At 42.1% G+C, this 14,974-nt stretch overlaps 2 protein-coding genes across 4 annotated transcripts in view; one reads left to right on the top strand and one right to left on the bottom strand.

Moving 5' to 3' along the window:
* eps8l2 (EPS8 signaling adaptor L2) overlaps positions 1-800 on the bottom strand; it is a 29,225-nt gene extending 28,425 nt beyond the window's left edge. Inside the window, exon 1 of the mRNA XM_061822948.1 lies at positions 712-800. The gene's annotated coding sequence lies outside the window, so the exon portion shown is untranslated. The remainder of the gene's footprint in view (positions 1-711) is intronic.
* A 5,263-nt stretch (positions 801-6,063) lies between these two features.
* Positions 6,064-14,974, top strand: part of myrf (myelin regulatory factor) — a 29,302-nt gene continuing 20,391 nt past the window's right edge. For 2 of the 3 annotated variants that reach the window (XM_061822946.1, XM_061822944.1), the window contains exon 1: positions 6,064-6,495. In XM_061822946.1, coding sequence (XP_061678930.1) covers positions 6,450-6,495 — 46 coding nt within the window. In that variant the 5' untranslated portion in view covers positions 6,064-6,449. The remainder of the gene's footprint in view (positions 6,496-14,974) is intronic. The other variant, XM_061822945.1, reaches the window with a different exon arrangement.

Below are 14,974 nucleotides of genomic sequence, written 5' to 3'. Positions count from 1 at the left end.
AGTCAATCTTAACATCTTAATTTGCACCAACTTCCTGTCATCTCCAACGCCACTTGGTCTAACGCGTACATCATGGCTGGCCTCATTAGTCTTATAAACTTTGCCCTTTACCCAAGCAGAGACTCTCTTCTGTCACATACCACACCTGACACCTTCCTCCACCCATTCCAACCTGCTTGGACCTGTTTCTTCAGTTCCTGACCACACTCACCATTGCTCTGGACTACTGAGCCCAATTATTTAAAGTCCTCCACCCTCACTATCTCTTGCCCCTCCACCCCTCTCATCCATGCACATATTTTCTCTTACTTTGGCTAATCCTCATTCCTCTCCTTTCCAATGCAATCCACCACTTTTCTAACTGGTCCTCCACCTGGTCCCTGCTTTCATTACAGATCACAATATCATCTGGTTATTATGGTCCACAAGGACTCCGGTCAAACCTCATCTCTCAGCCTATCTATCACCACTGCAAACAGGAAGGGACTCAGGACGGATCCGCATTCCCACCTCCACCTTAAATTCTTCTGCCACACCAACGGCACATCTCACCGCTGTGCTTCTGCCCTCATACATGTCCTGTACTATTCTAAAATGCATTTCTGCCACTCTAAACTTCCCCGTCCAGAACCACAGTAATAGCACTACTACAGTAGTAGTACTAGTAGTAATTATAATAATTGTGATTTAAAAATCAATTTTCATACATACTGCATCCAAGCAATGAAGTGCCAAGTAAAAGGGCAGAGTGTGATGAAAGCAAAAGCAGACGAAAGTTTGACCCATCCACTTGACTGTTGCTCAAGACCTCTGTGTGATTTGTTTTGATGCCAGTTGCTACGGAAACCTTACCATGGAGTTTGATCATTAACTGAAGCTGTCAGCGCTGAGGAATCACCTGTTTGGGGATTGTCAGATAAAAAAAAAAAGTGTCAGGAAATACCTGTCTAATTAGTTTATAAGAAGTGATCTACGTAAGGGTCCTGAAGTCATTTTTAATTTTTATTATTATTATTATAGTCTTGAGCAGATATGGACGTTTCAAAAAGCTTGTTGACAGCCAAATTCTACTAATACTGTACAGTAACACATGTAATGTTAATTTGAGATGTAGTTCATACAATAATTTACCACATCCCAACAAACTATCTCATAACTGTAGTAACGTTTACCCTGTTACTGTACATTGAAACTTGGATTTATTTTTTTTTAGTCCTGTCTTTATCAGAGTAACTGCGCCCTCTGTCGGAGAATTTGTGATCGACCTCACAGATTTTAAACTTGAGACTTCTGTCTAGGCGAGGCGAATGTGTAATGACAATTGTGAAACATTCCAAGGATGAGTTATCTCTCAAATTAGTATTTCACATTGCTGAGCAAATCTGCAACCCTACAAAAATAGTGTATAATAAAGACTTTTCATCCACTGTGAGTCTCACACTGCCCTCCTAGCATCCAACCTTGAGGATGTGGCAGCGTTGCACTTTGGTGTACAGTGTCAGTTGCATGAATACAACCCCCCGTCCCCCACCACCACCACCACCACTCCGATCAATAATTAAAACTTAGTCTTAAAAAGAAAACACAAAGAGAAAGAACACATCATGCGATACTAATTACTCAGGTATAAATGGAGGTTGCATTGTAAGTTTCTGTGATAAGGAAGTATGTTATCTAAGTACTGCCCTTGGTTGACCCCCAAATGGCTGACATGTAGGCCAAATATAAGATGGATATGATTGGTTATTGCTTTTGATACACTGCACGCAGCTAAAATGTAAAGTTCAAAAGTGAATTATAATGCAGAGACAAAAGTATTGGGACGTCTGGCTATGACAAAGGAGAATGTGTTGCGTTGCTTTCTGATTTGCAGCTAGCAGCCTCCAATCCTTTGGGAAGATTTTCTACGAGATTTGGATGTTTCAAAATCCTAGAGGTGTGCGATGGGGTTGCGGTCTGGGCTCTCAAAGTCTTCCTCACCAAGCTTTTGATGGGGCTTCCTTTTTGCTTTGTCTTAACGTGTTGGAACAGAAAATGGTCTTCTCCAAATGAGTGTTCCCAAATAGAATCTGGATTTTAAAAAAATAATAATAATTTAAGATCTAAATGTAGAACTAAATTCTCTGTGTTCTGGTCATGACAAGAAATTAGAGATTTTAAAATTGAAGGGCATCTCATTAGGGAAGACGGGCCTTGACATGTGCGGGTTTAAGCAGGGGAACCTTACATGCCATGCATGATTTCAAACCATGACGTCTTAGTGTATTACCAACAGTCACCTTGGAAACGGTGGTCCCAGCTCTTTTCAGGTCATTGACCAAGTCCTGTCGTATAGTCCTGGGCTGATTCCTCACCTTTCTAAGGATCATTAAGACCCCAGAAGGTGATATCTTGCATGGGGCTCCACTCCAACTGACCGTCATGTTTAGTTTTTCCATTTTCTAATAATTGCCCCAACAAGTGGACCTTTTTTCACTGAGCTGCTTGGCAATTTCTCCGTAGCTCTTTCCAGCCGTGTGGAGTTGTACAATTTTGTCTCTGGTGTCTTTGGACAGCTCTTTGGTCTTGGCCATGTTACAAGTTTGAGTTTTACTGATTGTATGGGGTGGACAGGTGTCTTTATGCAGCTAACGACCTCACACAAGTGCATGTGATTCCGTATAATACATGGAGTGGAGGTGGACTTCTAAAGGCGGACTAACACGTCTTTGAGGGTCAGAATTCTAGCTGATGGACAGGTGTTGAAATACTTATTTGTAGCTGTATAACACAAATATGTTGTTAACAAAAATCATACATTGTGATTTCTGTATTTTTCTTTTTTGATGATCTCTCACAGTGGACGTGCACCTACGATAAAAATTTCAGACCCCTCCATGATTTCTAATTGGGAGAACTTGCGATACAGCAGGGTGTTCAAATACTTATTTTCTTCACTGTGCATGTTCAAAATTGAATATTTTTAACTGCATTGTACAGACACTTTTGTTAGCAAAGCTGTGTGTGATGGGCCAAAATTACGTTCATTCAATATGAAAATGTAATAAAAAGAAGGAAGCACCAAGAGCAAACAGCAAGCTAGCAAGAAGAGAATTTTGATTGTACTGGTTTGTGTGCAAATGTTTGGCCACTTAAGACCTCAGCTTGATTATTCTACTGCATTTTTGTGATGACTGATGAGGACACCGTAGACACTTGATGGTGATCTTGACCCTGGTTAGGTATTTGCAATAATTTGCTGTTTACAAGAAGCCTCCAGCCACACACGTGCAGTATACGGACACACCGTACATGAACAGACGAGAGCGATAAGAGCTGTAGAATAGCAAAATGAACTGCTTTAACGTGGCCAGCTGTTTCATTGTCCCCCCCCCTCCCCCCGCATCTATCTGGCTCTCTGTCTCGCTTGTCCTCTCAAACAATCTGCATAGTGTGGCCGCAAGAAGGGAGGCGTTGTTTGCCTTGAATGGAGGAAAAGCAGGGGGTGAAGGGGGTGAAGAGGGAGATGCTCCAGCTGTGGGGGGGGGGGGAACAGGACAACACAACAGCATCTCACATGTGGCAAAGGGGAGGTGGGCGTCCAGGCTGCGGGGGCTGCACACAGTGGCATTGTTACGGGGGTGGGGGTGCAGCTGATAAGACTCAGAGAAATGGATCATTCCCTCAAATCCTCCCCTCCTTGCGGGACCTTAACGCAAAACACTCCTGTTGATGTCAGCAGCCGAGGCCCCGCAGATGTGTTTTAAATCATGAAACTACATAAAAGAATTATGTTTTATGGTTTTTATTAGAAGATTTGTTTTATCTGCAGTCAATCCAATGAATTTTGTCCAAGTGAAACATAACTTGTTGTGACAGTATGAAGTTTAGTGCACGGGTGCCCCCCCCCCCCCTTCCAGATGTGACGTAAGGATATTTGTTCTGGAAGATTTACAGAGTTAAGAGTTAAACCCGAGTCAAGTGTTTCATAGGATAAGAATAAAATTCATTATTCCACTGGAAGAACGTTCCAGGGGAGTAATTTAAATGCTTTTGACGGCGTCAAAATCAGATACAAAATCCATGTATGGGAAAAATATATACATTTCTCAAATGACTGTGTACTGGTCAAATCAAATGATGCATAATAAACATACATGAACTAAATTGAATCAATGAGCAATGAGACTCTGGCTTCGAGTTTTGGATCTGGTGTCAGGTTTGAACTACTTCCTTTCACATCCCAAGATCATGAGTGTTAGGTTTGCTGAAGACCCTAAATTGTCCAAAGAACGTGGTCACCAACAAAATGCGAGTTAACGAGTTGCCTGGGCGACTGTTCTAAAAATAGCTGAGGGTTAGGACATTGTGATTTCCTTGGATTTTTGGAGAAGTGATGATTTGAAAATGTAAGCATTTGCAAATATTAAGAAGATGTTAAAAATGAGTGGTTGGATATTGATATTTGTCAGTTTTCCACTCTGTTCAATCATTGTTGATAATTCAAGTGAACAATCATTAACAATCAGTGTCTTTAGATACATGAATAGCCGTCCATCCATTTTCTGTTGAGCTTCTCCTCACTAAAGCAGCAAGTGAGCTGGAGTCTCACTTGGCTGACTCGAGGAGAGAGGTGGCCTACACCCTGACCTGGTCACCAGGGAATTGCATTGCTAAGGAAATGCAAAATAGTATGCTAGTAGTTTTATGTATGTAAACCATTGCTAAGTAAAATGTATTTCTGGTATGCGAGTAAGTGCGGAGTCTGGGACTGTTGCCAATTGACCCAAAATGTACATCAAATAATGAATAATCAAGCAAGATGCTAGAGGAGCTGGTAGCTGAGTATTGTGTCATCTCCTTTATGATTGGCGTGGGTGAAAAGGGCTTTTTTATATACAAAAAAAATGTACAGCTTTAAAAGCAATTTGGCCAAGTGTGTTGTTTCAGAAGTCTGTGTTGTGTAGCCTTTCACATTCAACAGCAGTGATGATGTAGCTCCCATATTCAAAAACGTTGGTTGACTTCTGGTCTATATTATACTGTATGTGGTCTGCGATTGACTGGCGACCAATCCAGGGTGTACCTTGCCTCTTGATGGATGGATGGATGGATGGATGGAAATACTTGGGATGAAAACAGGTAAAATCGTTTTTTGTTTGTCTAACGTGTTTCACTTTCAGGTGGCATGGTGGATCAGCTTGAAAACCTTGGCCTCACAGTTCTGAGGACCTCGGTTCAATCCCAGCCCTCCCTGTGTGGAGTTTGCATGATCTCCCTGTGCCTGCAAAGTATTGATTGGTATCAAGAAAGTAGCTTTATAGTAACATTATATTTTGGCTGAGACTGAGACGTCAGGGAAGACCTACGATTAGCCTGGGCTGTTGTCAGAGTTATGGAGAGTTCACCATGTGCACTCTACACCTGCACTTATGCTAGAAAAAAAATGGGAGGGGGGGTTGTTTAATCAAATAATTTGTATGGTATTTCTTTTTAAGAATAAGGATATAAAACTTCTCAAGTTATGTCAAACTGTTGGCATCACATTTCTGAGGACTGGGCTTCAATTACGGCCCCGCCTGTGTGGAGTTTGCATGTTCTGTCTGCACCTGTGTGGGTTTTCTCCAGGTACTCCGGTTTCCTCCTCCATTCGAAAAATATGCAACATTAATTGGACACTCTAAATTTCCCCTAGGTGTGATTGTGAGTGGCTATTTGTCTCCATGTGCCCTCCGATTGGCTGGCGACCAGTTCAGGGTGTACCCCGCCTCCTGCCGGTTGACAGCTGGGGATAGGCTCCAGCACTCCCACTAAGAAAATGGATGGATTTCACTTTCATATGCAAAAAAGTATCATGTACGCTACACTAATTACTTGCTGCATGAGTTTCCTTAATTGTCTTGAGTAAACCTCATGAGTCAAGGTTGCGTTGCCTCAAAGTTCCTTAAAACCCTCAAGTTTAATCAAAGTGTGCAGCTTCGGTCTCTGTCCATTTGCAGCCCATCCCTCACCTCACCTGCCCGCCTGCCTCAGCTCCTCTCCTCCGACCACCCTCCTGCCCCCACCTCGCACACATCCTCCCCGAGAGGGAGCGGCAGCAGCAGGAGGCAACCGAACTTCACTCGCTTCGGGTCTGACTTTTACGCAGCTTTTACGCATAGCATTTGGCCGAGTGGATCCGCTAACCTCGCAAAATTGTCGACATCGTGGCGTGGCCGCTATGGCGTCCGGGAGCTGAAGTATATTTGCTCGCCAAAATGAGCATCCACGTCACTTGTGGATTTGTTTGAGAAATCGCGCCGTTCGTCACTGAAGTGTCGAGCAAGTGAATGGGAGAATTTCACATTAGGTCGGTTCCCATAAGACTTTTTGTTGACTGTAATGCATCTGTGAGAGTTTCCCCCTTCCGAATTGCTGTCGTTCGGAGCAGGGGGGGATTTTGATGGATTTTTTATGCCGGACCCGCTAGGATGGACGTGGTAGATGAAACTGAAGCTCTACAGAGATTTTTTGAAGGTAAGACGTCTCACTCTTGCAACGGTTAAGTTGGGATTTGTAATGCAAGTTCAACACGTATTGGGTGTAGTGATGGGCCACTACACTGGTCTGTATTTGTAACTCACTTCAATAGTCATTCAATTTAATGTGAAACAGAGCATTAATTAAAATAAATAAAATTAAAAAAAAAAACGTAAAACAATGCAAGCTAGCTGGAGGGTTAAAAGGTGCTGCTGCAAAAGTGCTAGTGATGGGTAGCAGATCAAGTTTAACTCTTGGGGGGTGGGGGGGTGAGGAATGGAGGCTGTAGGAATTCAAGTTAAGAAGATAGATGGCGTGTCTTGGAAAGGTAAAGTTTGGGACTCAGGCAGTGTCATTTCATGTAGTTAGCATCGTATAATAACATAACGTGGCACAGGATGGCGATGGAAATACTGAATCTTCCAAAACTGGGTTGGAAAAAATATATAAATAGAATGAATGACTTTTACAAACTGGTGCTTGTAAATGTTTTGTTTGCTTTTCTTTTGTTTGTTTGTTTGTTTTCCTGATGTTGTGCATGGTAGCGCTGCGTTGACTTTAGTTCATCCCAGAATGGTCTTGGACTCACTTTCTCATGACAAATAGCATACATGAAAAGGTGAGCTCTTGACATTCACACACATCTATTTGACTTATGCACAACACATCTGGGATATTCAACATGTCTCTGAATTTCCAGCTCACTAATGAGACACTGTCAATGTCAAGTGTCTCACAGAAGTCAAGTACGCCTTCTGTGGTCTTGTGGATAATTAATTTTCTGCGCAAATACTTAACACTTGGTGATAGTATACACACAGTGCTAACTTATATACAGAACCACCCTGGACTGTCAGAGGTTCCGTGCCATTTTGACAGGAATTTAATGTGTTTACATTCTTGCTTTGGGAGTAAGAGAGATGTTCTCTCTCTCTGGTTTTATGTCACCCACACTCACTTGCACTAAAATGTCAGCCTGGCCATGAAAAGTAAATAGATACTTGTTTTTGATGCTTTGAGCCGCACCGTGTCAGATGTTGCCTTTGAGGGGACGGCTAACGATTTTTAAGATAAAGATGGTAAGTTTGCCAGCCGTAGATAACTTCCTCAGATTGGGCAAAAGGGAATTCAATTGTATAAATCCTCAGAATCAAGTATAATGATATTCTTACATATTCTAAAAATCTCTGGGCAGTTTACAGTCACTCGGGTGTTTTGTCCAAGGATTTCAGTCTCATCACCTTTAACCAATTATGTACGGTATGTTTTTATTAACCTTTCCATCTTGTCAAATAGCACAACTGAATGCAGAACTCAAATGCATGACGCCGAAGATTCAAATCAAAGTCGTTTGTTCACAAAATGTTGGACGATACCAGCTTTGTGTAGTATTAGGTAAATGGCATTGGAACAAAAATGGCAAGTAGACCTACCAAAATAAAACAGTTAACAATGCTGCTATGAAGTCATCAGTGTTTGGCAGCTTAGGTTTTGGAGTTTTTGTAAGCATACTGTATCTTTCTCTCCTTTGCCCAAGACTCGACAATTGACATTGGAGCTGCATCGCAAACTTGCCACCTGGCAAGACGTTTTTTCGTCCCCTATTTGAGAAGCTGTGTGGCTCTCGTGCTGCTCAATCACGCAATACAATTTGGGTTCAAGTTGTCTTAATTTGAAGTCTTGGACCAACCTCATGTCGGTCCAGGTAAAATTTCAGCATTCTGTTCAAGTTTTGGTAGATGCTGAGTTCCAGTGCAGCTCTTCGTTTCATTTCCATGGCTTTGCGCGATGGCTGCACTAAGAGTTTGCTGTTTTCATCAGGGGTGGTAGGAGCAGGCCCTCTCGAGCACAGGTGTCAAACTCAAGGCCCAGGGGCCAGATCTGTCCCACCGCATGATTGTATGTGGCCCGCAAAGGTTAATCATGTATATCGACTTCCATGGTTTTTGTGATAATCTGTAGCAAAATTTCAAATTCTCAAATCATAAATGATAAAGTTGAGATATTGCAAGCATTTTTGTGTTACCAAACATGAACATTAGTTGAAAAACCCATTACGCTTGATTTCTCATTCAAAAATAGTTCATAAATTTCATCTGTAAATATCATGAAGTGAAAGATTTTCATAGATTCACAGTCATAATGGCTCTCTGAAGGAAATTGTAACTTCAAAGTGGCCGGCAACAAACAAAGGGTTTGACACCCCTGGTCTAGAGGAGAAATTATATTGCTAGAGCTTGCCGGTGATTTATAAATTGTACCACATGTTGAAGCGGTGTGATAGCCATCAAGCTTCTCAGACTGACATCCAACTGCAGTCGAGGACATAAAAACTGCTCACCGTGTGACAATTTTGCAACACTGCTCCAATGTCAGTTGGTGAGCAATGGACAGGGGAATGATATGCTTACAAAAACTGCAAAACTTAGGTTGTCGAGTGCAGAAGGGTGTTGTGTATTCAAATGGTACCTGAAACAAAATGGCCCCAAAAAAAAGAAGTGCATGGTGATTTTTGCGACAAACTGTACCCTACCAATTAAAGATCAAGTTGATTTAGATTGGATGTACACCCCATAATTTTAACTCGCTGCTTTACAGGGTCGTTGATAAACTTTGAATGGGAGTTGATCTCTCAATTTGATTTGAAAGACAGCTATCTAAAGCGCTGCACTAGTCGCGGCCCCACCACATTTAACCTTACAGTATAGTGTCAAGAATCTCTTCAAGGTATGAGCGAAAAGGTAGCATATTACTTTTGTTTTAGATTATTGTACACATTTATTGTTTTTGCGGTCCTTTATTCAGGAGCACCCCCCGTCACATTGATGGCTCTCATACGTAAGTTATGATTTAATGGGCTGACCACAATATGTATACATTACACTAATGCACATCTCACATTCCTAGCATAGCCCTTGTGGTTGTTAAAACACAATGAGGTGAGACTAGTGTGTTTCTCCTCAGCAGACTCCATTAGAGTAATAGTGAGCAGACAGGGTGAGGAGGTGAGACAGAGCAGACTCGCAGTGGTGAGAGACTCGCCCGTTGGGAGAAAGCCAACCAAATCTCCATTCCCTCCCCCCCCTTCACACACACACACGCCGCCAACACCACCATAACTTGACCTTCTCATCTCTGACTCACTTGGACAATAAACAGTTGCTCAAAAGTTATTGACATTTTTGGCTGCTGTGTTAATTCATCTCAAGCAACCGTCCCTCTTCAGTCAACTGAACAATTGATTGAACGATAACATCAGTATTTGTGTTTTGCGCAAGGCGTTTCTCGCAGTAGTACTGTCCTTTCAGATAAAACATACGCAAAGTGTTAAAATATCCACTATAAGCAAGATATCAAGCGCAGCTACATTACGGCAACTTGTCACTCCAGGGCAGTCCAGTTGGAATGCTGGGTTAAGCAGCGTAGAATTTTTCACATTTAACAAATTTTTAAATTTTTAAGTAGACAAGGAATTTGTTACATCTTCTGCTGCAAAGTCTTTAGTCCACTTTGACTCTTTAACTGAAAAAAATGCATGACTAACCTATGTCCTTGTTGCATTCATTAGAGGAGTTTGCCAATTGGAATTATACAGAGCAGTTTTTTCCAAAGCACTTAAAAATATTTATTAAACACTTTTATTGTTCGGCCCATCCTTTGTTCTAGCTATGATCTGCCAGATAATTTGTAGATTCATTGAACCATTTTCTATACCGTACCGCTTATCCAGTTCTGGGTGCCAGGGAGCTGGAGCCAACCTTGGACAGAAGCCACACAAAACCGGTTGTCAGTCAACCACAGGGCCACTATGATCCATGATTAGATGCATTTTTTTGACACACTTGTCAAAGAATTCTTACAACAGTAAAAGAGGAAAACACCGTACATGTTAGGTTCATTGGGCAAGCTAAATTGTCCTCTGCTGTGTATGAGCGTATAAATGGTTGGTTGTATGTAGATGCAGCCAATCCAGGGTGTACCCCTCCTCTTGCCTAAAGTCAGCTGTGATAGGCTACAGCTCATCCTTCTCGAGAGGTCAAAGGTAGTGGAACAACGTATGGAATGAGGGGCACAGTGTTCGGGGGCAGTTCCAACGTAGTGGGCAACCATCCTCAAATATCAAATACAGTACATGTCTTCTTCTTCTTCTATTCCTTTCGGCTTGTCCCGTTAGGGGTCGCCACAGCGCGTCATCTTTTTCCATCTTAGCCGATCTCTAACCCCAACTGCCCTCATGTCCTCCCTCACAACATCCATCAACCTTTTCTTTGGTCTTACTCTCGTTCTTTTGCCTGGCAGCTCCACCCTCAGCACCTTTCTACCAATATTCTCACTCTCTCGCCTCTGGACTTGTCCAAACCATCGAAGTCTACTCTCTCGAATCTTGTCTCCAAAACATCCAACTTTGGCTCTCCCTCTAATCAGCTAATTTCTACTCCTATCCAACCTGCTCACTCCGAGCGAGAACCTCAACATCTTCATTTCTGCCACCTCCAGTTCTGCTTCCTGTTGTCTCTTCAGTGCCACTGTCTCTAATTGGTACATCATGGTCGGCCTCCCCACTGTTTTATAAACTTTTCCTTTCAGCATAGCAGAGACTCTTCTGTCACAGAACACACCAAACATCTTACATACAGTCCAACAGTCTATCCAACCTGCTCACTCCGGGCGAGAACCTCAACATCTTCATTTCTGCCACCTCCAGTTCTGCTTCCTGTTGTCTCTTCAGTGCCACTGTCTCTAATTGGTACATCATGGTCGGCCTCCCCACTGTTTTATAAACTTTTCCTTTCAGCATAGCAGAGACTCTTCTGTCACAGAACACACCAAACATCTTACATACAGTCCAACAGTCTATCCAACCTGCTCACTCCGGGCGAGAACCTCAACATCTTCATTTCTGCCACCTCCAGTTCTGCTTCCTGTTGTCTCTTCAGTGCCACTGTCTCTAATTGGTACATCATGGTCGGCCTCCCCACTGTTTTATAAACTTTTCCTTTCAGCATAGCAGAGACTCTTCTGTCACAGAACACACCAAACATCTTACATACAGTCCAACAGTCTATCCAACCTGCTCACTCCGAGCGAGAACCTCAACATCTTCATTTCTGCCACCTCCAGTTCTGCTTCTGTTGTCTCTTCAGTGCCACTGTCTCTAATTGGTACATCATGGTCGGCCTCCCCACTGTTTTATAAACTTTTCCTTTCAGCATAGCAGAGACTCTTCTGTCACAGAACACACCAAACATCTTACATACAGTCCAACAGTCTATCCAACCTGCTCACTCCGGGCGAGAACCTCAACATCTTCATTTCTGCCACCTCCAGTTCTGCTTCCTGTTGTCTCTTCAGTGCCACTGTCTCTAATTGGTACATCATGGTCGGCCTCCCCACTGTTTTATAAACTTTTCCTTTCAGCATAGCAGAGACTCTTCTGTCACAGAACACACCAAACATCTTACATACAGTCCAACAGTCTATCCAACCTGCTCACTCCGAGCGAGAACCTCAACATCTTCATTTCTGCCACCTCCAGTTCTGCTTCCTGTTGTCTCTTCAGTGCCACTGTCTCTAATTGGTACATCATGGTCGGCCTCCCCACTGTTTTATAAACTTTTCCTTTCAGCATAGCAGAGACTCTTCTGTCACAGAACACACCAAACATCTTACATACAGTACATGTCATTGATTTCAAATTTAGAACGCTTTGTATTGTACTTGTATATTTATGAGGACCTGTGCTGTCTTCTACATTGACAATTTAATCACATAGTTTTTTTGATACATCTGTTCACGTTATTCTTCGATGGGTTGTGAAAACACAGGTGATAAAACCAACAAAGAGGAACATCAAAGGCAAGTGTGTGTGTGTGTGTGTGGTGTGTGTGTGTGTGTGTGTGTGTGTGTGTGTCTGTGTGTCTGTGTGTGTGTGTAGGGAGGGGTCGTGCCCTCTGGCTCTGACGCCTCTAAGTGAAGATAAGCCAAACACAAACCGGATGGATGCTTCCAGCATATGATGTCATGATTGTAACATAAAAATCTACAAGCGGGTGGAAATTGAGCGACTGGAGGTTAAGAAATTCTTAAACAATGTCGTAGATGTGATGAATGTTTGTGTGCTCATTGCAAGTAAGAAACAAGCCGCATGGCGCGGTGAGGACAATTGGTAAGCGCACTTCCATTATGTGCTCATCTATCAATGCATTCATCCCTCCACTCGGAAACATGAATGTAGTCTTTGAGTGAAACGTTTGAGAGCAAAAAAACATTCAACAACTTTCTTGAGGTAGAAATCGCGTTTCACTTGAGGCCAACGGATGGACCAAGTGTCTAAGCAGCACCGACATCTAGAGTGGTGCATACATCACAGTCTTTCTCTTTATCCCCTTGAAGGGGGAAAAAAATTACAGTCCATTACTCATGTCTCTATATCAGAATTCCCATTAAGTCCCACTCTACTCCCAACAAGCTAGTGAATCATGGTTCCAGAAGGCCATCTTAGAAATGCTGCTTGGAAGCCATATTCACCCTCCAGCATTCTCTGATTTATGGCTTTGAAGGTGATTTGCTTTGAGAGGAATGTATTGTTTGAGAGCAGCCAGGCGTGAGGCGCTCGCATGTGCGTACGACTTCTCATTGTCGTGCCTCACCTTCATCATCAGGGCTGCCAGTCGTCCTCAAACAGCGTGTGTATGGGTTTGGATGAGTCCGAATCACAACCGCATCTTTATTGACTTTATTCAGTTGTATTGTTTTTAATCACACATAATGTTACGTAGTTGAATAGTAGGTTCTGTGTTTTGAATGATTATGGATTGTATTGGACTGGAACTGTGTAGATGACAGATTTACAGCTGCTTAAATTTAACTTGAAAAACGGTGGCAATCAAAGGATAAGTTCCACTCTACTCCATCTGCTGCATGGGTTGGGGAGTTGCCCCACTTGACCCCAATCCAAGTGGACTGTAACAGTGGAAAATTTTGAATGCTAACCAAAACATAATGTAATCTTTCTGGGGAAATGCGCCTCCGCTTTGTTCAATTTGTGAACAAACAAGTACCACACAAGTATTACACACACTAAGTTAATTGCCCTTAATAAGAAAAAAAGAGTTCATAAAAGCAAACTGGTATTTTTTTTTTATGCATAGAAACCTATCTCCTGCTCAGGCCTAATTTTTGTAATTAAGAGGAATAATAAATAAATAAATAAATAAATAAATAAATAAATAAATAAATAAATAATAAATAAATAAATAAAGAGGAATAATAATAATAATAATTGACATTATTTCAGAGGACCTAGGCAAAAACAACGTTATGCCTTATTTGGTGTTCACAGAAGTGGATAACAATTCCTGGAACTACAATTTTATCCAAATCCACAGCAAAATTTAATGTTTGTTCCCTGCCCCCTGCCTCATCTGTTTACTAGTTCCCGTGTAATCCTCTAACAGCAATGAAAACATAACCTCCTTTGCTGAGGTCAGGAGTAAAAAAAAAAAAAAAAGTTTCTATCCAAGAAATAAACCACAATAATGTGTGTGTGTTTTTTTTTTTTTTTCCGGAATTGTCTCAATGTGAAACCACATATCCCATCTTTTTCTTTGGTTTTCTCTATTCTGTCTTTCTCCAGGCATTTGCTCTAACCCCCAAACTCAGCGTCTCATTTCTTTCTTTCTTGTAAAGCTAGCTGCATGTCGCGCTCCCAGCCCTGTCACTCCTCTAATCTTCTGAGCCAGGTCCACCAGTGCGACCAGTGCTTGTGAGCGACGAGTTCTGTGTGTGGTAGCCTGGTACAGCCCTTTCTCATGACTGGGGAATAATCCTCATTATAACACCCCCAAGCCATTCACACGCACACAATATGTTTTTGCACATAGACATGCACGCGCAGTCTTACACGTACACACTCGTTGAGCTGGTCTGCGAATCTCGGGTCTGCAGGAGAAGGTCGTCCAGTGCCATTTGTGAAACATGTGAAAATTAGAGTGGAATTGTTCTCGTTTTTCTTTAAGGTGTTTTCATCTCAAGGACATCAACATGCTTTGGCTACGTGCAGGTACTCTGAATGATATAGTGCTCTTCAGACAATTACGGGCTTTCTCTTATATATATGGTATAAAATAGTCCGGCAGAAAGTTTTTCTGTAGCTTGAATGCATTTCCTTCCTTTTTTTTTTTGTCTATTTATCGATATGTGACTGTGACTCCACCCTTTTTGTTCTTCTGCAATGAGGATTTTGATACGTCTTCAACCTGTGTTGCATATGCTAACTGATTACAGAACCAATTTGCTTTCTTTGAATAAACTTACACTTAGACCTACACTTTTGGGGGTCTGGGGGTGGGATGCATAATAGGTTGCGTTTGGGGCAGTTCCCACAAAGGTATGACTTTGTACTTTTTGATGGTAGAGTTTTACAGCTTGGGAAAACACCTGTATGTACTTTATTTGTCCATTGGAAAACTAGTAA

Source organism: Syngnathoides biaculeatus, chromosome 6, assembly GCF_019802595.1.
Source record: "Syngnathoides biaculeatus isolate LvHL_M chromosome 6, ASM1980259v1, whole genome shotgun sequence".
Taxonomy (NCBI): Eukaryota; Metazoa; Chordata; class Actinopteri; order Syngnathiformes; family Syngnathidae; genus Syngnathoides; species Syngnathoides biaculeatus.
Note: the sequence above shows the minus strand (reverse complement) of the source record. Positions and strands in the feature narration are given on the sequence as shown.